A 23,311-nucleotide genomic window follows, 5' to 3' on the forward strand; every position below is an offset into this window, starting at 1 on the left:
CGCACACAGCACTGTACTTTAAACACACAAGAGACGGACTCTGCTGAAAAGAGCTTACAATCTAATTATGAAAGACACATGGGGCAAAAATGGTGAATCAATATATGCTGCTCATGTAGGGAAATACAAAGGGAGAAGAGGTAGAGAGGGTAGGAGGCTACAGAGGGAATGACAAACAAATGTGATGCTTTACAAAGGGTTAAGACTTAAACGCAGTTTTGAAAAATTGGATCTTCAGCCTGGACTTGAATACTGTCATAGACGGAGCCCAACATACCGAGCCAGGCAGGTTGTTCCAGGCATACGACGCAGAAGGGACAGAGTTGGCTGTAGAGGAGAAGGTACAGACAAGAGAGACTTACCCAATGAATGGAGTTCTTGGGATAGGAGTATAGGGAGGGATAAGAGAGGAGAAATATTGAGGAGATGCAGGTCGGTAAGAGGAGTTTGAACTGTATGCAGAAGCGGACAGGGAGCCAATGAAGGGAGTTAAGGAGGGGGTAACATGAGCATAACGACCATGGTGGAATGTGAGGCGTGCAGCATAATTCTGAACAGATTGAAGGGGAGAGAGATAACTTAGCAGAAGACATTGAAGTAATCTAGGTGAGAGGTGACAAGAGCTTGGATGAGGGTCTTGGCAGCGTGTTCAGAAAGGAAAGTTCAGATTTTAACGATAATGTATAGAAAGACGCGACAGATTTTGGCAGTCTATTGGAAATTGAAGAGAAGAAGACAGATAAGTCAAAGAAGACCCCCAAGGTTGCAAGCTGGCGAGACAGGAAGGATAAGAGTATTATTTACTGAAACGGAGAAAGGGGAGAGGCAGGTTTAGGAGGAAAGATAAGGAGTTCAGTTTTGGCTACATTTAATTCAGATGGCAGCGAGACAATGTCAGACAGGCAGGCTGAGACTCGGGTCTGGATTCCCATAGAAATTTTAGGCATAGAGATGTAGATTTGCGAGTCATCAGCATAGAGATGGTACTAGAAGACATAGGAGGAGATTAGAGCACCAAGGGAGGAAGTGAAAATGGAAAAAAGAGGTCCCAGGACTGAGCCCTGAGGTACATTGACAGATAGAAGAATGGAAGTAGAGGAGGATCCTCTGGAGCATACACTAAAAGTGTGACAGGAAAGATAGGAAGAGAACCATGAGATAACAGAACCCTGGAATTCAAGTGAGGACAGCGTAACGATGAGTAGACAGTGATCTACATTGTCAAATGCTGCAGATAGATAAAGGAGGATGAAGATGGAGTAGAACCCTTTGGATCTGACCAGGAGCAGGTTATTGGAGACTTTAGCAAGGATGATTACCGTAGAATGGAGAAGATGAAAGCCTTATTGAAGGGGGTCGAGAATAGCTCAAGATGAAAGAAAATCAAGACAACAGTGCTTGACTGCATGTTCAAGTAGCTTGAATAGGAAGGGGAGGAGGGAGATGGGATGATAATTGCACACATCCATGTTGCTCAGGCCCTCCCACCCTGCCCCTCATCTCTCTCATCCCTAGGTGTGTGGGATGGACAGCGGCAGTCACAGATGCAGGCATCATCAAGGCCACTTTTTTGGGAGGGCAGTGGCTGCAAAGGTGGCTCTTCGGAGGGAGGCAGTAGCAGCAAGACAGCTCTCCAGGGAGGGCAGTGGTGGCAATGGCAGAGAGGTAGCTCTAAGCCAACATTCCTCCAATGTCGTATTTTGCCTGATTTTACTTCCAGTGCAGTGCACCGGAAGTGATATCAGTTAGATGAAGAATACTGTGACTGTGAAGGAAGGCAAACTCAACTGTGTTAATCTCATTATTTTTTTTAACATCATTAAACAATTAGACTGTTAATCACATTATTAACACATTAATTATTCAGCCTTGGCTCTTTTGCAAGATAAAGGAGCAAATATGTAGTATATACTTTATTGTCTGATTTTACACATTTCATATGTCTTTCAGTCAGTGAAATTAATCTAAGAAAATAACCTGGAGGGAGAAGAGAAAATGTGACCAGGATAATTACTTGCTGACTCAGGGTGAATGGACAGCTCCCAGGTGCCTATGCAGAAATTTATATGCAAATAAGATCCATTACCACTGCTGAGGCTTCCCTCTGCTGGCTAGTGACAGGAGTAGTATATATTTTAATATGTCCCTGTAAACTGGTGTATGTAGGTCGTACTTCGCGGCACATACACCTGAGGTTAAATGAACATAAATCACAAATAAAAACAGCTAATTTGCAAGCTCCAATTGTGGAGCATTGCCTTAGTTATCATCATGATCCTCATCAGTTACAGTGGAGAATAACTGACTGTGTGGCAAAAGGGAGGGAAGCAACAGTGAGGAGTATTTAAATTATAAAGAGCAGCGATGGATTTACTCGCTAAATACAGTGTCACCTAATGGATTAAATGTAGAGCATGAGTGGGCTTCTTTGATCTAACACGAAGCCTGGGGGAGGGATTCTAGAAGGTTATTGTTGTAATCCAATCAGACTGCTGGTGGGTGGGCCCGGCAAATTCTGAGCAACGTGATGACGCATGTCACAGCTGATTGGGCTTCCTGCTCTATTTAAAATCAAAGTAAAATACTGCCGCCATTTCTGAGGATTTAGTGGTCGCAGACAATAGCGGTTTATCTGTTAGGTAAGTGAAGGAGGAGGATTGTCATTTAGTTAAAGGTTAAAGTGACAACTCTGTTGGCTAAATAGAGAGTGCATTGATATTAATAAGGTTTTGCTTCCTTAGGGGTCAAGCCTTGAAAAAGCTGTCTATGCGAAACATGTCGGCATCAGAATCCCTAGCCAGAGATCATAAGAATTTGCCACTGCTGGGTCAGACCAGTGGTCCATCGTGCCCAGCAGTCCGCTCTCGCAGTGGCCCCCAGGTCAAAGACCAGTGCCCTGAGACAGCCCTACCTGCATATGTTCCAGTTTAACAGGAAATTGTCTAACTTTGTCTTAAATCCCTGGAGGGTGTTTTAAGTTTATCAAGTTTCAAGTTTATTCATATTGTTTGATTAAACGCTTAACCAGAAGTACAAAGCGTTGTACAAATAGTGAAAATAACATTTTAAGAAATCAAATGTACATAATTCATCACAGGACGTACTTGGGTAACTGCTTTTTAAAGTCACAGGAAACAATAGGGAAGAGGGGGAGAACTACAATTTTAAAGAAAAAGTACATAGAAGGGAAGTACATAAGGGGGGGTAAAAAAGAAAAGGATTGCTGGCGAAGATAAAGTCGAATTAGAAAACTTCTAAAATTATTAGTTTTGGAGACAGCTAAAATTAATAAGTATTATATTTTAGTTAGGCATTGTGTTTTCAGTTAAATGCATCTTTAAAAAGAAAGCTCTTTAAGCTGCTTTTAAATTTCTGCAAATCTCGTTCCAGTCTTAGATATAGGGGAAGAGAATTCCAAGTCATTGGAGCAGTTACAGAAAAAATAAGAGCACGGCGAGTTCCGATTATTTTCAGGGAAGGAACATTAAGGGTAAACTGTGAGGTAGATCTAAGAACCCCTATAACAGCCTCCGGAAGAGCGTTCCAGTTTTCCACCACTCTCTGGGTGAAGAACTTCCTTACATTTGTACGGAATCTATCCCTTTTAACTTTAGAGCATGCCCTCTCATTCTCCCTACCTTGGAGAGGGTGAACAACCTGTCTTTATCTACTAAGTCTATTTCCTTCAGTTTCTTGAATGTTTCTATCAAGTCCCCTCTCAGTCTCCTCTTTTGAAAGGGAGAAGAGACCCAGTTTCTCTAATCTCTCACTATACGGCAACTCCTCCAGCCCCTTTACCATTTTAGTTGCTCTTCTCTGGACCCTTTCGAGTAGTACCGTGTTTTTCTTCATGTACGGTGACCAGTGCTGGATGCAATATTCCAGGTGAGGGCGTACCATGGCTTGGTACAGCGGCATGATAACTTTCTCCGATATGTTTGTGATCCCCTTCTTAATAATTCTTAGCATTCTGTTCACCCTTTTCGCCGCCGCTGCGCATTACATGGACGTCTTCATCGACTTGTTGACCATTACTCTCAAGTCTCTTTCCTGGGAGGTCTCTCCAAGTACCGCCCCGGACATCCTGTATTTGTGTATAAGATTTTTGTTACCGACATGCATCACCCTACACTTATCCACGTTGAACCTCATCTGCCATGTCGCAGCCCATTTCTCGAGCGTGTTTATGTCACATTGCAGATGTTCGCAATCCTCCTGCATCTTCACTACTCTGAATAACTTCATATCATCCGCAAATTTAATCACCTCACTCGTTGTCCCAATTTCCAGATCGTTTATGAATATGTTGAAGAGCACGGGTCCAAGCACCGAACCCTGTGGCACTCCACTGGTGATGCTTTTCCAGTCTGAGTATTTTCCATTTACTCCCACTCTCTGCTTCCTATCCGCCAGCCAATTTTTAATCCACCTGAGTATTTCACCCTCGATTCCATGGCTCGCAATTTTTTGAAGTAGTCATTCATGCGGAACCTTGTTGAAAGCCTTCTGAAAATCCAGAAATACAATGTCGCCCGGGTCACCCTTGTCTATCTGTCTGTTTACTCCCTCAAAGAAGTGCAGCAAGTTCGTCAAGCAAGATCTTCCTCTGCTGAAGCCATGCTGGCTGGTTCTCATCTGATCGTGTCCGTCAAGGTGCTCAATGATGCAGTCCTTTATCAGCGCCTCTACCATCTTTCCCAGTACCGAGGTCAGACTCACCGGTCTGTAGTTTCACAAATCACCCCTCGCACCTTTCTTGAAGATTGGTGTAACATTCGCCACTTTCCAATCTTCCGGAACCCTTCCCGATTTGATCGACAGATTGGCTATCAGTTGAAGCAGTTCAGCTATAGTCCCTTTCAGTTCCTTGATTACCCTTGGATGGATGCCATCCGGTCCTGGGGATTTATCATTTTTAAGCCTATCAATCTGCCGGCATACCTCTTCTAGACTGATCACTCAGTTTAAGCTAAGTATTTGCTTATAACAAAAGATAAGAAATTAATGAAAATAATAAGTAAAAATAAAAACTAAGCTCTTGAAATAAGACTAAAAAGTAGATCCAGTGACGATTAGACACATAAAGCTTAGGGCAATGAGAAACGTTGAGCCCTAAGTGGTGTCACTCAGGATCTTACAAGGGGTGTCTATATGGTAGCTGAAAAGTTACAGCTATTCTTGTGTATGTTATATAGTTATACTTCCCTTGAAAAATACGTATAAATCAGTGCATTACTAGATTAGCAGGATCTTCACCCTGTCACATTAACAGTATATTTTTAATTAAGTTAACAATTTTCTGAGTTGATTCAAAGCATATTTTAACATTCATTCCTGTTAAATTTCAGTAGAGCATTTTGTTAAGGAATCATAAAATTCAAACAGAAGGAAAAAAAATACCTAATACAAGATACCACAAATTTCATGCACAAATACTAACATCATTTAATCTTAACATTTGGAAATAAATTAGTATTTTGGATAGGTCTTAATATTCTGCAGGTATTTCATTTTCCTCCAGTCATGGTAATTGGGATTTTCGTGCCACTGGAACTTGCGGGCATCTGAGAAACGGAAAGTTATGCTGTCAGTAGTTTCATTACCAGCAGGGTCTACCAATGCTGACGGGTTTCAGTGAAGATGCCAGACTAACAATGTACCACCCATCTGGGCAGCAGCAGCAGATGGGCAGTGTTTGGGGCAGAGGACTGCGTTTGATGCATAAGAACATAAGAAGTGCCTCCGCTGGGTCAGACCTGCGGTCCATCGTGCCCAGCAGTCCGCTCATGCTGCGGCCCAACAGGGGTTTTGAGGCAGATGGAGACTTTAGAAAAACAGATTGTTTAAAATCGTACCAAAACAGTCCGTGGAGACCTCTCTGATGGACAAAAAACATAGGGAAAGGGGATTTAGACTTAGGCTCTGGTTGCAGAAACTTCAAAATCGACTTTTGAAGACCTCACCAATTTTCCCTATAGGTTATAATAGCCCTAATTCACTGTGCCATGTGGTGCCTGTCTACTTTAGAATAGGAATTCAGCTGGAACAAATGGAGAAGAGATCTGCCTAAAAGGCAACAACAAACAAAAAATCCAACTTGACTGCAGTCAAATATCAAACTGAAGAACAAAAAGAGCAAAGACTGCAGTGATGATGTACAGGACACCAAGATTTAATTAAACAATCATAAAACAGTTTGTTTCCATAAAGACTGATAAAACCGGTCTTATCAGTCCTTTTAGAAACAAACTGTTTAATGTGTTTTATGATTGTTTAATAAAATCTTGGCGTCCTGTACATCATCACTGCAGTTTTTGCTCTTTTTGCTCTTCAAAGAGATCTGCCTCACAGATTTGTTGGACAAACCTGATCTTTGGGCTGCCAGTCAGACCGAGGCCAGAATGAGATTCAATCCCCACAAAATCCCATTACGAGGAGGGAAGGACCATGCAATTGGCCCACTATTAATCTCGGCTGAGCTGAGGAGAAGCCCAAACAACCTGCACTCAAGCTCTTGACTAAATCAAGAATGCATGCAGCTACCTAGGGATGTTCCCTGAGCTATAAAAAATGCCAGCAGACTAGCTAGCCAGGTGTCCACAAGGGGCTGATTCTGCTAGCAGCAGACTTCCGTGGCTCAAGTCTGCATCTTCTCTCAGAGTCCTAACAATGGGAAACCTATGGGCACTGAACCATCAAAGAAATACTGAGAAAAAATAACCAAAAATAACAAAATCACAGAGCAGAGCATAAACACTTCTGAGCATCTTGCTTGCAGAAAACAAGCTGAGGGGGCAGGAACAGCTTCTTGGGAAAGAGATGAATGACAGTTTTCTGCAAACAACTTGCGGATGCAGAAACCCGAGGTACACATTGCACTAGAAATAGGCAATATTCAGAGGCTCTGCCCACTTAAATGTTGAATATTGCCAGATGGCCAGTTCCCCTACCCAATTAAACTCCTCTGAATATCAGGCCTATAATTCTATGTAATCACTACACTTTGCTTGTCAGAAAACATGATATGCCTTATCAATGAAAATATTGTATTATCTTACCATCCAATAACATAAAGTACAATGATATATATATATATATATTGCATTTACAATTTATAATAAACCATAAAAAAGACTTATAACTTTCACTAAACCATAAGCAATCATTTTACCCCACTCTTCCTCCCATCCAAATACCAACTATAAATTCTATCACAATCCTCCCCCCAGGTAATTTTTGTAAAAGTCTAATAATCTCCCCTCCCTCCCTCCCACCCCTTGGATGTAGAATGATTGAACAATAACTTTTCTAGATGCTTACAAGACTATAAACAAAAATATTCATATACTTGTAAATGGATACAGTAATACATTTAAATATAAACATTGAAATCTCAATACCAAGTTATAAGCTTTTGCATAAAAATGATTGGTTTACAGGTGCAAGCAGAGAACACAATTGTTACATCAATTTTAATCTTCCCATTCCACCTGTATCTTGTCAGACTGAGGTAGATGAAAGCTAATACAATGCAGGCTATGAATATTAACCAGTTCAGAACAGTTATCTCTATTTATGCATAGCAGAGAATATTCACAAATCTAAGACAAGAAATAAATTGATCCACTTCTAAATTGTTTAGATGACAAAAACAGTAAAGATGCATCAAAGTGATTCTATTAAAAAGGAAACATCACAACCTATAATTATTATTAATTACATTACACTTACATACAAAAGAAAAGAAATGCCTACTGCTCCAATTATTCTATTGAACTTCTAAGAGCAGTATTGATCTCTCTCTCTCTCTCTGCTACCAAACTGAATACTGAAGAGGGGACACAGACATCTGAGACCAATTTTTTAACAGCAATTATTCTTGTGCCTCATTGCGTGAGGTTTGAATAGTAAAACAAATCCATTTTAAAGTCCACAATGCATGTTTTATCTCAGTATGCCAAATCAAAACACAGTCCTCAAGAAATAATCAAATTCCTCATACAAAATATGAATAAAATCAACATGTTTAATCAAGTAGATTGGACATTTTAAAATAAGGCTAAATGGAGGAACAAAATTCATCATTATTTGGAAGAAAAATCATATTCTGTGTTTTGATACACATCAAAAGAAAACATAAGAACGCAATACTGAGTCTTCAATTACCAGATTAGCTTTTAAAATGCATTATTTTCTACATTTCTTCAAATTGAGGCCAAGCAAGTACCGCAGTGTTATGTGGTATATAAATTATTAAATAAATAAATAAATATACTTGAATCTAAGTCAATCTGAATATAAGTCGAGTCCCCCACTTTTCCCCCAAAAAGGAGGAAAAATGGTTGACTCAAATATAAGTTGGGTGGCTTAATATTCAAGTGCCCTGCCCTGCACAGAGCTCTCTTCCCTCCCTCCCAGGCTCACAACCCTGTTCCCCCTCCCTGTCCTGTCCACCGTACCTCCTCTGCTGCTGGAATCCCAGGTGGTCCAGAGGTGTAGCAGGCAGGAGCGAGCTTTCTGCGCTCCTGCCCCACTGCTAACCCGCTCGGTTGGGTACTGCCACGAGTTCCGGCTTCAGTCCCTTAGCTGTACCGAGCATTAACGCACTTTGGCACCGCCGCTGCTGCTTGGCGCTAAGTGGCTTTCTGAAATGGCTCCAAGCTGCATGCTCAGTGACTAAAACTGGAACTCATAGCAGCAAGCGAGTGGTCAAGTTAGTAGCAGGGCTACACCTCTGGAACACCAGGGATTCCAGTGGCAGAGGAGGTACGATGGACAGGGCAGGGAGGGGGGGACAGGGTGCAGAGCCTGGCGGTCCAGCGAAGGCCTGCAATAAGTCTGTGAGGGGATTGGGTGGGCGCTGGGTACTGGCCTGAATATAAACTGAGACCCCCATTTTTGGCCAATTTTTTGGTCCAAAAATCTTGATTTATATTTGAGTATACAGTAGTTCTTATTAAGTCTGCTTTCAAAAAAGTGCACAATATACAGAAGGAAATATTTTGTTTAATTGTTTCCGACTCATCCCACAGAGTTCATTCTTAGTGTACCAGCAGGCATTTTGTTTATGGTAATGTTAGATTCATTAACATTAATGAAGAAGAATCACATGTTCATGGCAGAATAAAGAAGCCTATTGTCAGAACATCTGCAGTACACTCAATGGGTTAACAAATATTACAAATCAACTCTCAGATATTATGCAATTCTGAGTTTTACTAGAATATTTAATACTAGGCTTTTGTGTAAATAACCCTATTTGAAGTTTTCTGCACCTTTTTTGTGTGCTTCTCCAATTTCACTTAGCAAGACAGAAGCAGAAAGTGCTTAAAGTGAAGTAGGTAGTATGTGTAGCATTCCATTCACTTGATATTGTTTCTGGCTTTAGATGTCACAGTTTAGGGGTGAAATAACCTCAGGTACATCTGTGTTATGCTGAATAGCCTGCATAAAAACTTACTTTTGAATTCTTTCAAAGCTACCAGCAATGCTTTCAAATAATGTTTTTACTATCAAGAACTACTTTTGGGATTGAAAGATTAGCCACACTGATGTGAAATTTCTCTTTATGCTCATTTTCCTCTTTGCTTCACCACTGTTTCCAAATGTTCACCATTTTCCAGTTTTTTACCAACACAGGACAGAAAGTCTATTATTGTTTATCCTCCTGTAGCGGTGAAAAGCTTTCTACAAATCACTGACATCAAGACTGACAACATTCCTCCACCTGCCATACCCCATCCCAAATTTTTTAAAAATTTGTATCTTAGTTAGCTCCAAGAGAATATGTATACACTCAGACTCTCAAAAACACATTCTAAGGTGACTGTAGTACCGACTGATGCTGTGTTATTTCGGAACATAAGCTCCTTAATTCTATGCATGGTGATCAAAATTGTATGCACAGATTTGGGCGTGTGTATAATTTAATTGCTTAATCAGCCAAATAGCGCCAATAATTGAGTGCCATCAATTGTTGGCGCTAAAGAAAGATTAGGAACTTAGCTTCATAATCTTCTTTCTCGTAGATGTGTCTTGTGGTCCTGAACGCTAGATCATGCATCTGAATCCGCAAGTTGCTTGCAGAATGCCGTCAATCATCTTTTTAAAAAAAATTTAATTGTTTTTAGAACTATATTATAAGCAATAAACTTGTCTACAGAATACCAGAGTCCAAAGCATATTTAGAAGTATAAAAAAACATAAGTATACATTAAGGGCTCCTTTTACGAAGCCACGTTAGCGGCTTTATCGTATGCAACTTTTTAGCGCGTGCTAACCCCCACGCTAGCCGAAAAACTACCGCCTGCTCAAGAGGAGGCGGTAGCGGATAGCGCGGCCGGCAAATTATCGCATGCTATTACGTGCGTTAAACCGCTAACGCGGCTTCGTAAAAGGAGCCCTAAATGGAAAAAGGAAATATAAAAAGACTCCACCATAATTAGGAGGAGGGGTCAGTATAAGGGATAAAAAAAAGGAAAATAAAGTTATACAAGTAAGATCAATACTTATCTAACATCATTAACCCCAGAGAGATTCTTGAGATCTATAAATGATCTTAATTGAGCTGGAGTAAAGAAAACATACTTATTCCCAAGATAGCGTACTAACAGAAAGGAGCCTCCCAGTCTCTTTATCTCTTCTCTCATTAATAGAAATTCTCTTCTTTCTTGAGTCACCTTTGCCAGGTCCAAATAAATCCAAATCCTCTGTCAACAAACAATTTTTGACAATTGTAGAAATAGTTTCATAATTGCATTTATATCTTGCTCAAAAACTAGTGAGACTATAAGAGTTGTTCTCTCCTCTACTTCAATTAAAGAAGACTCCAATAAATTAGAGATGTTTCCCAATGAGTTTAATTCTTCTTGAACTTGTCCCTGAGATTGAACTTGATTTTTACTCAAATCTGTTCTCTGATTCAATAACGACTGAGGCAAAGAGTAAATTTTATTAATCAGAGGAATATCTTGTTCAGACAACAAAAAAAACTTCCATCAAATATTTCTTAAAGAAATCTTTAGGAGTAAACAGGACAGATTTGGGAAAATTCAAAACTCGGTTAAGCCATCTGTTATAATTTTCTATCTGTTCTATCTTTCAATGAACCCTTTATAACTTTAGAGACTGTTTCTTTAAGTGTATTAACTTCATTTTGAACCTATTTTACTTGGCCCAACTATTCTGTTTTCACTAATCCATGTTTTGAGACAGAATCTCAATCTTACCCGTCACCTGGGTAATCTGTTGAGAAGATTTTTCCATAATAGTATCTAGCTTCTTCATCCTGCGCAATCAACTGGTTGACTCCATAGATCTGCTGGACATGGCAGTAAATTAGAAGCTGGCGGGAAAAATATGACATCAAGCTCCAAAGAGGAGAGAAGCGCTCCCTTGCTGGTCTCCACAGCAGGCCCCTGACAAACCAGCAATTCTGGTGCAGTTCTGGGGAACAGGGCCAAGATGGTGGCTGGCACTGGGTTGGCCACTGTTGGAAACAGGATACTGGGTTTGATGGCCCTTCTGTTTGTCCCAGTATGGCAATTCTTATGTTCCTTCTGTAATTGTATAATCATAGTATCTTAGAATGGCCACTAGGTGTTTCTACTGAATAAGGCGCGATGTCATCAAAAGGCTGGATGAAGTATCAAAATCAGATCCTCTGTATTCTAGCCTATTGCATTTATTATCCTGGCCAGGCTTTTCAGATCCCTTCTATTGGTAGAACATTAATCTCTTTGCCATTACTTTTATTCCAGCTTTCATAAAAGACCTTGTGTGCCTCATTCTGATTTTCAAATGTGCAGAATGAAGTGTAATTATCTGATATTCATGAATTTATGTCAGTTCATACAGTAATGTGTGAAACAGATGATATTAAATCAATCCTCCTTAATGCTGAAATAAAAGTTTGAGAGAACACAATTATCTTTCCCTGAAAATCACATATTAAAGACAAAATATTATTTCTTTTCAAAGAAACATAAAGGCAGATAAAGGCCAAATGGCTCATTAATCTACCCATCCACAATCTCCTCCACTCCCTAAGAGATGATATGTTCCTGTCCCATGCTTTCTTGAACTTGGACACAGTCTTTGTCGTAACCACCTTTATTGGGAGCCTATTCCGTGCATCTACCACCCTTTCTGTAAAAAAATATTTCCTTAGATTAGTCCTGAGCCTATCACCTCTTAACTTTACCCTATGCCCTCTCATTCAGGAACTTCTTTTCAAATGAAAGAGATTTGCCTCATGGGTATTTATGCCACGTAGATATTTAAATGTCTCTATCATATCTGCCCTCTCCCACCTTTCCTCCACATGTATGATTTTATATCAAGCAATATGAATCTTCCTAGTCATTTCCAGCTATTTTAATACATGAGGAAACTTAACATTATAAAATACAAAATTAATTTAGTGCATGAGTTGTCAATTGTACCATAGACTCTCTGATGTAAAGTCACAAGGGCCACATAAAGTCTCTTCTATACAAAAACTGGCAAATGATGTAAATTTTCAGTTATCAATAAACTGGTCTCTTTAGATTGAGCTTAAAACTAGAATTATTTTACATTAAAGCCTTTCAACATCATTTTACTGCCTACTAGCACAAGAACATAACAATTACCACAGTGGGATAGACTTAAGGTCCATCAAGTCCAATATCCTATTTCCAACAGTGGCCAACTCAGGACCCAAGTATTAAAAAACAGATTTTATGCTGCTTATCCTAGGAATAAGCAGTGGATTTCCCCCAAGCTCTCTCAAAAATGTCCTATGAACCTCTCTTTTAGTAAATTATCCAAACCTTTTTAAAACCCTGTAACCTAACTGATTTCACCACACTCTCTGGCAACTAATTCCAGAGTTTAATTACAAGTTGTGTGAAGAAATATTTTCTCCAGTTTGTTTTAAATCTACTACTTAGAGGCTTCATTGTCCTAGTCCTAGTATTTTTGAAAAGAGTGAACAAGCAATTCACATCTACCCTTTCCATTACACTCAGTATTTTAGAGACCTCTATCATATCACCCCTGAGCTGTCTCTTCTCCAAGTTGAAGAGCCCTAGTCATGTTAGCCTTTCCTTATAAGAAAGTCAGCCCATTCCTTTTATCATTTTTGTCACCCTACACTGTACCTTTTCTAATTCCGCTATATCTTTTTTGAGATATAGTGATCAGAATTGCACACAGTATTCGAGGTGCGGCCATATCATTTGCATTATTACATTTTCATCTTTGTTTTCCATTCCTCTCCTGTTAATTCCTAACATTGTATTTGCTTTCTTATCCTCAACAATGACATCTAGATCCTTTTCCTGGGTAGTGACTCCTAACATAGAACCCAGCATCACGTAGCTATAGTTCAGGTTCTTCTTTCCCACATGTATCACTTTGCATTTGCTCATATTAAATATCATCTGTCATTTTGATACCCAGACTCCCAGTCTCACAAGGTTCTCTTGCAATTTTTCACAATCCTCTTGCAATTTAACAACTCTGAACAACTTTGTATCATCCAAAAATTTAATTATCTCACTAATTATTCCCATCTTTAGATCATTGATAAATATGTTGAAAAGCAATGGTCCCAGCACAGACCCCTGGGGATCTCCACTATTTACCCTTCTCTATTCAGAATATTGACCATTTAAACCTATTCTCTATTTTCTGTCTTTCAATCCAGTTCTTAATCCATAATAGGACATTACCTCCTATCCCATGACTTTCTAATTTCCTCAGAAGCTTTTTATAAGGTACTTTGTCAAATGCCTTTTGAAAATCCAAATACACAATATCAACTAGCTCACCTTTATCCACATGTTCATTCACCCCTGCAAAGAAAAGCAATAGACTGGCGAGGCAAGATTTCCCTTGACTATATCCAAGTTGGCTTTCTCTCATTAATCCATGCTTGTGTATATGTTCTGTCATTTTGGTTTTTATAATAGTTTCTACCATTTTGCCCCGCACCAACGTCAGACTCACTGGTCTATGACTTCCCAGATCACCTCTGGAGCCCTTTTAAAAAATCGGCGTTACGTTGGTCACCCTCCAGTCTTCCAGAACTATGCTGGATTTTAAAGAAAAATTACTACATTTTCACTAAAATGTGGGGGGTTATAACCCCCCAATCCTCCCACAACGCCGCTACGATCTGTATTAAGTGGGGGGGGGGGGCTCCCCAACAAAACCCCCTGTCGCAGCCCCTAAAAACAGTCTTTTTCTTTGGCGCACGCCTCCGTCTTGCGCTCAGTTGTCGGTGCGCGCCTTTGTCTTCCGCGTTACTGTCTATGAACCGTTTTGCCCGATGCATTTCTACTCCTTCCAGACGTTCCCATACAGACAATTCCTTGCGTAATCCCTCATCCGACCACAGTTAGTTTTTTTAAAAGTCTAGAACCTTTACTTTTGAATGAGCCCTCTCTATACACGTTTTAATATTAAACCAAACCATGCAATGATCACTGGATGCCATATGATCAGTCACTGTAAACATCAGAAACACTTTCCCCGTTTGTAAGCGCTAAGTCCAGTATGACCCCATCCTGCGTGGGCTCCATTACCACCTGCTGGAACAGTTCTCCTTGTAGAGAATCTAGTATCTCCCTACGTCTAGACCCTGCAATAGGGATGGATACCCCAATCAACATCCGGCATGTTAAAATCACCTAGTAATAAAACTTCCCCTTTTTTAGATATATTCTGAATGTATGCTATTAAATTTCTGTCCACTTCTTCCATCTATGAAGGAAGCCTGTATATCACACCAATGTAAATATATTTATCATTCCCTCTTTCTAAATTGATTTACAGTGCCTCTTCCTTGCCCTGCAGATCCTGCAATTGTGTGGTTTTAATATGATCTTTTTCCTTCATGAGTTCCATCACCATTTGTCTGAGCAGAGCCCTTTGAAAGGCATCCACGATCTCCCTACTTCTAATAAATAAACTGAGTGCCCTCGGGATGGGTCCCGAAGTGACAGGCTGGGTCAAGAACTGGTTGAGTGGAAGGCAACAGAGGGTAGTGATCAAAGGAGATCGCTCTGAGGAATGGGATGTTACCAGTAGTGTGCCTCAAGGTTCTGTTCTTGTGCCTCAAGGTTCTGTTCTTGGGCCTGTTCTTTTTAACATTTTTATAAACGATATTGCTGAAGGCTTGTTGAGTAAGATTTGCCTCTTTGCGGATGATACCAAAATCTGCAATAAAGTAGACAAGCCGGATGATGTGAATAACATGAAGAAAGACCTAGCAAAGTTTGAAGAATGGTCTGAAATCTGGCAGCTAAAATTTAATGCTAAGAAATGCAAGGCCATGCATTTGGGCTGCAAAAACCTGAGGGAACGGTACAGTTTAGGGGGTGAAGAACTTTTGTGTACAACAGAAGAGCGGGACTTGGGTGTGATTGTATGTGATGATCTTAAGGTGGCCAAACAGGTTGAAAAGGTGACGGCGAAAGCTAGAAGGATGCTAGGTTGCATAGGAAGAGGTATGGCCAGTAGGAAAGAGGAGGTATTGGTGCCCCTGTATAAGACTTTGGGGAGTCCTCATTTAGAATATTGTGTACAATTCTGGAGGCCGCACCTTCAAAAAGATATAAAAAGGATGGAATCGATCCAAAGGAAGGCTACTAAAATGGTATGTGGTCTTCATCATAAATCATATGAGATCATATGACTTCAAGATCTCATTCATAAGACTCAATCATAAGATCTCAATCATAAGACTTCAAGATCTCAATCTGTATACTTTGGAGGAAAGGTGGGAGATGGGAGATACGATAGAGATGTTTAAATACCTAGGTAATGTAAATGCGCACGAGTCAAGTGTCTTTCATTTGAAAGGAAACTCTGCAATGAGAGGGCATAGGATGAAGTTAAGAGATGATAGGCTCTGGAGTTTAAACAAAACTATAGTTTCTCTAATACTCTGCATTGTCTTTATGAAAATTAAAGGCATAAATCATTTAAAATAATCAACATTTGTGCTAAGATGCTACTTAATTGGAACCTAAAATATAATTACTTTTCAAACTATAATTCTGCATAACAATGATATGAATTCTAATATAAAACTCTTTAGTTAGTACTGTGTTCAGTTTTGGAGACCGTATCTGGCGAAAGACGTAAGAAGACTTGAGGAGGTCCAGAGGAGGGCGACGAAAATGATAGGAGGCTTGCACCAGAAGACGTATGAGGAGAGACTGGAAGCCCTGAATATGTATACCCTAGAGGAAAGGAGAGACAGGGGAGATATGATTCAGACGTTCAAATACTTGAAGGGTATTAACGTAGAACAAAATCTTTTCCAGAGAAAGGAAAATGGTAAAACCAGAGGACATAATTTGAGGTTGAGGGGTGGTAGATTCAGGGGCAATGTTAGGAAATTCTACTTTACGGAGAGGGTAGTGGATGCCTGGAATGCGCTCCCGAGAGAGGTGGTGGAGAGTAAAACTGTGACTGAGTTCAAAGAAGCGTGGGATGAACACAGAAGATTTAGAATCGGAAAATAATATTAAATATTGAACTAGGCCAGTTACTTGGCAGACTTGCACGGTCTGTGTCTGTGTATGGCCGTTTGGTGGAGGATGGGCAGGGGAGGGCTTCAATGGCTGGGAGGGTGTAGATGGGCTAGAGTAAGTCTTAACAGAGATTTTGGCAGTTGGAACCCAAGCACAGTACCGGGTAAAGCTTTGGATTCTTGCCCAGAAATAGCTAAGAAGAAAAAATTAAATTGAATCAGGTTGGGCAGACTGGATGGACCATTCGGGTCTTTATCTGCCGTCATCTACTATGTTACTATGTTACTATGACTTTTAAAATGTCTTAATTTAAATATAAATTGTTTCAAGAACTATTACTAAGGTCCTTAAACTATAAACAAATGAAAGATTAGGCTCTTATCTCGATAATCTTCTTTCTTGTAAATGTGTTTAGTGGTTCTGAACCATAGGATTTTGTATCTGAACCCACAAATTGCTTGCAGAAAACTCAGTCATCTTTTCAATTCCACCTCCTTCCCAGGGTGCTGCTCCTGCCCCCTCAGTTTGTACAAAAGCAATCAAAGATAACTGGAAGGAGGGAAACAGGGAAGAATCCACAACAGTACAATTCTGTTCTACTCTGTTATAAACATTACCAAGAAACATTATAACATTCAAGCAGCTGCTATAAAACAGATAGAAAAACTAATCTTATACAAAGCTTGTACTCATTTGCATATCCATCAGAGACTTGAATACACTCGAGTGTTCCTTTTTTTTTCCAGCTCACCTGAAGTCATAGATCTATCCACCTCTAGACTGATTCTAAGATAGAAGGCAGATGAAGCCTACATACAGTTTGGAGCTTCAAGACCACTAGACACATCTACAAGAAAGAAGATTTTAGAGGTAAGAACCTAATCTTTATTTCTAGTGCAATGTGTCTAGTGATTCTGAACCATAGTAACGTACCAAAGCAATCCTCAGAGTCTAGAGCAGGCCTACTGAGCCTGCCTTAAAAAACAGAGGACCGGAAAGCATCGTCTTCCCTGGCTACTACGTCTACCCTATAGAACCTGGCCAAGTTATGGAGGGTAGACCAGATAGCCGCTCTACAGATCTTCTCAGGCAAGATAGCCCTAGTCTCCGCCCATGAGGTAGCAACTCCTCTGGTGGAGTGAGCTTTCAATGCGATTGGCAGCTGCTTACCGCTGCCCACATTTGTGGAACAAATGGTCATCTTAATCCATCTGGAAATCGAAGCTTCACTTTCTTGGCATGATCTGAGATGTGAAACTTATTGGTAACTTTGAGGTACTAGTAGTAGTATATTGAGCCCAAACTATAAAGAAATAAAAATCCTTTCTGGCTTCCCTTTCTTGGTCAGAACAAAAAGGTGATCTAAGATGTGAAACTCTGGTAACTTTGAGATACTAGTAGTAGTATATTGAGCTCAAACTATAAAGAAATAAAAACCTTTCTGGCTTCTCTTTCTTGGCATGACTTGTCAGAACAAAAAGGTGATCTGAGATGTGAAACTTATTGGTAACTTTGAGGTACTGTAGGAGAGTCTGTTTGACATCCAACAAATGCAAAACACTGACCTTTTTCTTCAACTCTGTAGGGTGGAAAGCAGGCAAGCAGACCTCCTGATTAACGTGGAAGGCCAAGACAACTTTCAGTAAGAAGGATGGAACCGTGCGTAAGGAGAACTCTGCTTCCGTAATTTTAAGGAACAACTCCCTGCAGTAAAGAACTTGCAATTTGGAGACTCATCTTGCAAATTAAATCACCGCCAAGAACACTGTCTTGACGGTAAGATCCAGAACGGAAAACTCCCATAAGGCCAACTGAGACCTTGCAATATGGTGTTAAGATTCCAAGAGGGTACAAAAAAGGAGCCCATCCTCCCAGTCTATGTCAGATTGAACCTCCTGATCCAAGTTTGTGTTCTTGTCAGGCTGGGGCATGTGCTGAGGAGAGCTCCTCTACACCATCGCCTCTGATGCACTGCAAGCAGATGCTGAGGACCCTTGTCAGTTCAAATAGGCATTCTACATGAAGCTCACAAAAACCAGGGTGAACACTTGTACTGGGGGTCTAGAGGACTCCAGTAGGGACTCTTTGCCAATCCTCCTGGGCTCCAGGGCCAATGCTCCTAGGAATGCACCTCCTGCAGATCCCCAGTCCTGGAAAACTTGGAGAAGGCTGAGCACAAGGTTCCCTCCCCTCTCCCACATACTCCATTGCATGCGGGACATGGACGCTCCTCGGCCATCCATCCAGTGCAAACCTGATATGATACAGAAGTAGGAAGGGCAGAGAGGTCCTTCCCTGTTTATTTTAAGCAAAATCCAGAGGTTTTGAGGCAGATAGAGGTTTTAGAAAAAAAGATCATTTAAAATCTAAGATCTAAGTTTGTTCATTTATATCATAATATTAATAAAATCTATTAAAAAAAAAAATCTAAGATGGCTACTGCCAGTGTAATTGCGCCAAAAACAGCCTGTGGAGACTTCCCTGAAGGACAAAAAAATGCAGGGAAAGAGGGAGGGAGACCTAGGCTCTGGGTGCAGAAACCTTCAAAATTGACTTCTGATGACTTCCCTCTGATTATCCCCATAAACTATAATAGCCTTACTCACTGTGCAATGTGGTTACTGCTTGCTTCAGCATAGGAATTCAGCTGAAACATATGGAGAATTCTACCTCACAGATTTGTTGGATGATCATGGTCTTCTGGCTGCCAGATGGACTGAGGTCAGACTGAACCTCAACCCCCGGAAAACCTTTGTTGCAAAGGGGTGGGGAGTACTACGCAGCACTACGCAGCCGGCCCACTATTAATCCTGGAGGAGCCAAACAGTCTGTGCTCAAGCTCCAGAAAAAATCAGGGATGCGAGCAGCTATACAGGGGATGGCTGCAAAATTACAAAATCAGGCTGGCTAACTAGATGTCCCCAAGGACTGATCCTGCTAGCTGCAGACTTCTGCAATGTGAGTTTGCATTTTCTAACAGGCAGAGGTCCCAACAATCGGAAACCTCTGGGTACCGAACCTCCAATCAAACACTTACAAAAATAAATAAAAATAATAAAATTGCAGAGTAGAGCAGAAACACTTTTGAGCAACTTGCTTGCAGAAAACAAACTGAGAGAGCAGGAACAGATCCATGTGAAGGAGGTGGAGTTGAAAAGATGACAGACAGTTTTCTGCAAGCAATTTGCAGATTCAGATGCAATACCCTATGGTTCAGGTCTACTAGACACTGCACTAGAACAAGATTTTTACATTTTATCACCATAATTAAATTTGAGTAATAAACTAATAATTTAGCATGCCAACCTATAAATAAAGGAACAGGGGGATTGTGCTCATTATCAATTTAAGTTTGTACGTAATCTTGTCACATTTCTGTAATGAAACTCATATTTACTATTTCTCTAATAAAGTAATGTTTTTATTTATTTTGGTCATAGGAAAGCTTATTCATGAAGAAAAACATGCTCTTGAGGTTACATAATAAAAGTAGCAATTCTCTTTAAAGTTAAAAGATTCTAATTAATCTCTAAGGAGTATTTCATTTTACAATTTATTTCATAACCAAGTTTTATAGCATAGCAGAAACATAGGGCAACTGATAAATTTAGGGCTCCTTTTACAAAGGTGCACTAGCGTTTTTAGTGCACGTATAAGAATAGCGCGCATAGCTGAAAAATTACCACCTGCTTAAAAGGAGGCGGTAGTGGCTAGTGCACACGCTAAAACCGCTAGTGCACCTTTGTAAAAGGAGCCCTTAAATTTTTGAGAAAAAAAAAAAAATTCCACACCCATATTCAATTCCTCCCCTGTTGCACTACTGAATCTTAAAATGGATTCAGTGAAGGTTTTAGTCTACATTAAAAATCCAAAATTGCATTTTCTGCCTAATAAGATTTGTCTCAAGTCAGTAGGAATCTTTCATGTTATTCCTCAGTTTCTCATATTATGAAGCATGAAGAAAATAGGAGGTAGATGCTGATAATTCAAATCCATTAGGCCCTACAATGCCTGGAGGTAAATTAGATTTTTACTTATAAATCAACATTGCATAATATTACAAATTATAATTAAGGACTTTCTTAGAATGTGTGAAAAATGTAATCATTTTTGAAATGACAAAATTAATGGAAATAATTTCTATTTTATTTTGAAGAAGCAATCAGGGAATAACTAGTGTAACACTGGCTCTAGCCCCATCCGTGACTCACTATTCACTAAATAATGGCAAAGTACAACTCAATGCAATTGAAATGAATAGGGCTAAAGTTTATTAAATGTTCTGAGAATGGAATCTAAACTGTATTCCTGAGCTGGATAACAGCAGTATCAGCCAGCATACAACTGAGGGAGGAGTCAGAAGATGACAATGTTTGCCAGCCTGCCCCAGACAACCAAGGCTGTGATTTTGTGTGGTGATATAGCCTGAGTTTCTCTGAGCAACCTGTCTCATTCAAACAGAGCTACCAGCCTTTTATGCCTACAAGCAGTTCTACTGTGAGTCAACATCCAGGTGGCATACCTGGGTCTGCCAACCCAAACATCACGCGATCCTAGCCTTGCAGTTATGGGTATATTAACTTGCCCAATGAATAGTCTAAGTCTACTCTCTTCTAATGATAGAGAAGGAGAAATAGGATCAACCTCAGAGTATATCTTTATATCAGTGGAGAAAAAAATACCTTGCAATTAAAGTCACACCTGGCTAAAGAACTACCATTAAAACAAACAGCAATTGTGAATGTACCTACAGTGGTCCTATAACTGTCATAGGTCAAGAAAAAAACTCCACTCACTTTATACTGCAGAGCGTTGATCCGTTCCTCCCTAAACATCAAGAATATCAGTTGGAGAATTTTTTCAGCAAACAAGAATCTCAGGCGCAGTCAAAACTCTTATCCAGTAATAATAATCTATGGCCACTTATCTGAAATTGGATGTCCAAAAGTCGAAGCAGCACAGAGCATTCAGTGCACCGGCCAGCACTAAAAACCTCATCTTTGATTTTGTAAAAAAAAAAGGGGGGGGGGTTAATAATTAGCGGGGGATTTTGTAAAAAGGGGATTTAATAATTAGCGTACCGCAGCAACTAATGAGGCTGAATATGGCCTAGCTCAGCACCCCTTCCATTTCCCCCAAACTAAACTATGGCCTTATAATGGAGGATCCATTGAAAGAAATGTAAGTACTCACACAAAATATGTTTATAATTAAGGTTATATTTATTACATTTGACTAATTGCCCTTTACCAATCATATCAGGGTAGTATACAATAAAAACTAGGATTGATTTTATGGGAGAAGGTATTAGTTGGATACATTTAGAGCCTGTGATTTAGAGCAGATAGTGCAGGTTGCTACACAAAAAGCAGGAAATTTGTTAGATTTAATTTTTCTCTCTCCGAGATTAAAAACAGCATTATGTTAGATTATGCAGGATTTAGGAAGCCATGAATTGAAAAAGATTAAAGTAAGGGATCACTTTGAAATAAAAGATCTCGCTGCAATATGGATGCCAGAACGTAAGTTAGATGAAGGCATGACAATTGATCATATGGTTGATTGTTGGAACTATACATTGATTAATTCTTTAGATAACATTGCACCTGAAAAGGAGATTTTAGTGAAACAAAAAACTATTCTACAGGTGAGTCATAAAGTACACCAAGCAGAATGGAGAGGGCAAAAAAACAAACGATAATGTTAATCTGGAGAGCTACAAAATATGATTGACGGAATATGTTGCCTTATGTGAACATAGGAAATGTGAATACTATAAACAGAAGGTAAAGATAGCTCTGAACAGACCAAAATAATTGTTTAATGCAGTAAAAATGTTAGTGAACAGATATGAGCAGAAATATTTACAATGTCCTAATGTGTTTGATAGGTATTAAAGTGTGAAAATGGAACACAGAGCTAATCAAATTGGATGTTTTGGGCTATTGCAGAAATATTAGCATCCTGAGTGATGGTGAATTAGGAAATTGGGATGAGTTCAAAGTTTTTGAGGAAAATAAAATCAGTAAAACTGTGAAGAAGTTATCTCCAACACATTCATTAGCTGATGTAAGTTCATCAAGTATATTAAGATTGATGAATGATCATATTGTGCCAATTTTGACAGTAATAGTTAATAAATCTTTAAGTTCAGGGATATCTCCATGCCAAGTTAAATGTGCTACAGTTAGGCCAGGGATCTCAAAGTCCCTCCTTGAGGGTTGCAATCCAGTCGGGTTTTCAGGATTTCCCTAATGAATATGCATTGAAAGCAGTGTATGCACATAAATCTCATGCAAATTCATTGGGGAAATCCTGAAAACACGATTGGATTGCGGCCCTCAAGGAGGGACTTTGAGACCCCTGAGTTAGACCATTGTTGAAAGGGGAAAAACTAAATCCAAATGTTTTGAGTAATTACTGCCTTATTTAAGTTTTACCTTTCCTTGGAAAGGTGATTGAAAAAGTGGTATTGCATCAATTAGTTGAATATGTCGAGCGTGTATGAAGATTAGATTCCTTCCAGTATGGATTCAGAAAAGCATATAATGTAGAGACCTTATTGATATCAACTGTTGATCAGATGAAAAAAGGCATGGATCAGACCTTTTGCTTAGTGTCCTTAGAAGTTTCTAGTGAATTTGATTCTGCTGATTTGAATTTATTGTTATTAAAGTTAGAAAGATTAGGTGTGACAAGGAAGGTTCCTGTGTGATTTTAATCGTATTTATTGGATTGCTCAATGCAAATGATGAGTAAAGGAGAGATTTCTGCAGTGATGAAAG

The 23,311-nt window shown here is 39.7% G+C and overlaps 1 protein-coding gene across 7 annotated transcripts in view; it reads right to left on the reverse strand.

Moving 5' to 3' along the window:
* Nucleotides 1-23,311, reverse strand: part of IPO11 (importin 11) — a 568,146-nt gene that overhangs the window by 244,342 nt on the left and 300,493 nt on the right. The window contains exon 28 of one of the 7 annotated variants that reach the window (XM_033930463.1): nt 8,543-10,101. The exons of the other annotated variants lie outside the window; for them this stretch is intronic. Coding sequence (XP_033786354.1) covers nt 10,098-10,101 — 4 coding nt within the window. The 3' untranslated portion in view covers nt 8,543-10,097. Of the gene's footprint in view, nt 1-8,542; nt 10,102-23,311 lie in introns of those variants that run through there. 7 annotated transcript variants of the gene reach the window in all.

This window comes from Geotrypetes seraphini, chromosome 1 (assembly GCF_902459505.1).
Source record: "Geotrypetes seraphini chromosome 1, aGeoSer1.1, whole genome shotgun sequence".
NCBI lineage: Eukaryota > Metazoa > Chordata > Amphibia > Gymnophiona > Dermophiidae > Geotrypetes > Geotrypetes seraphini.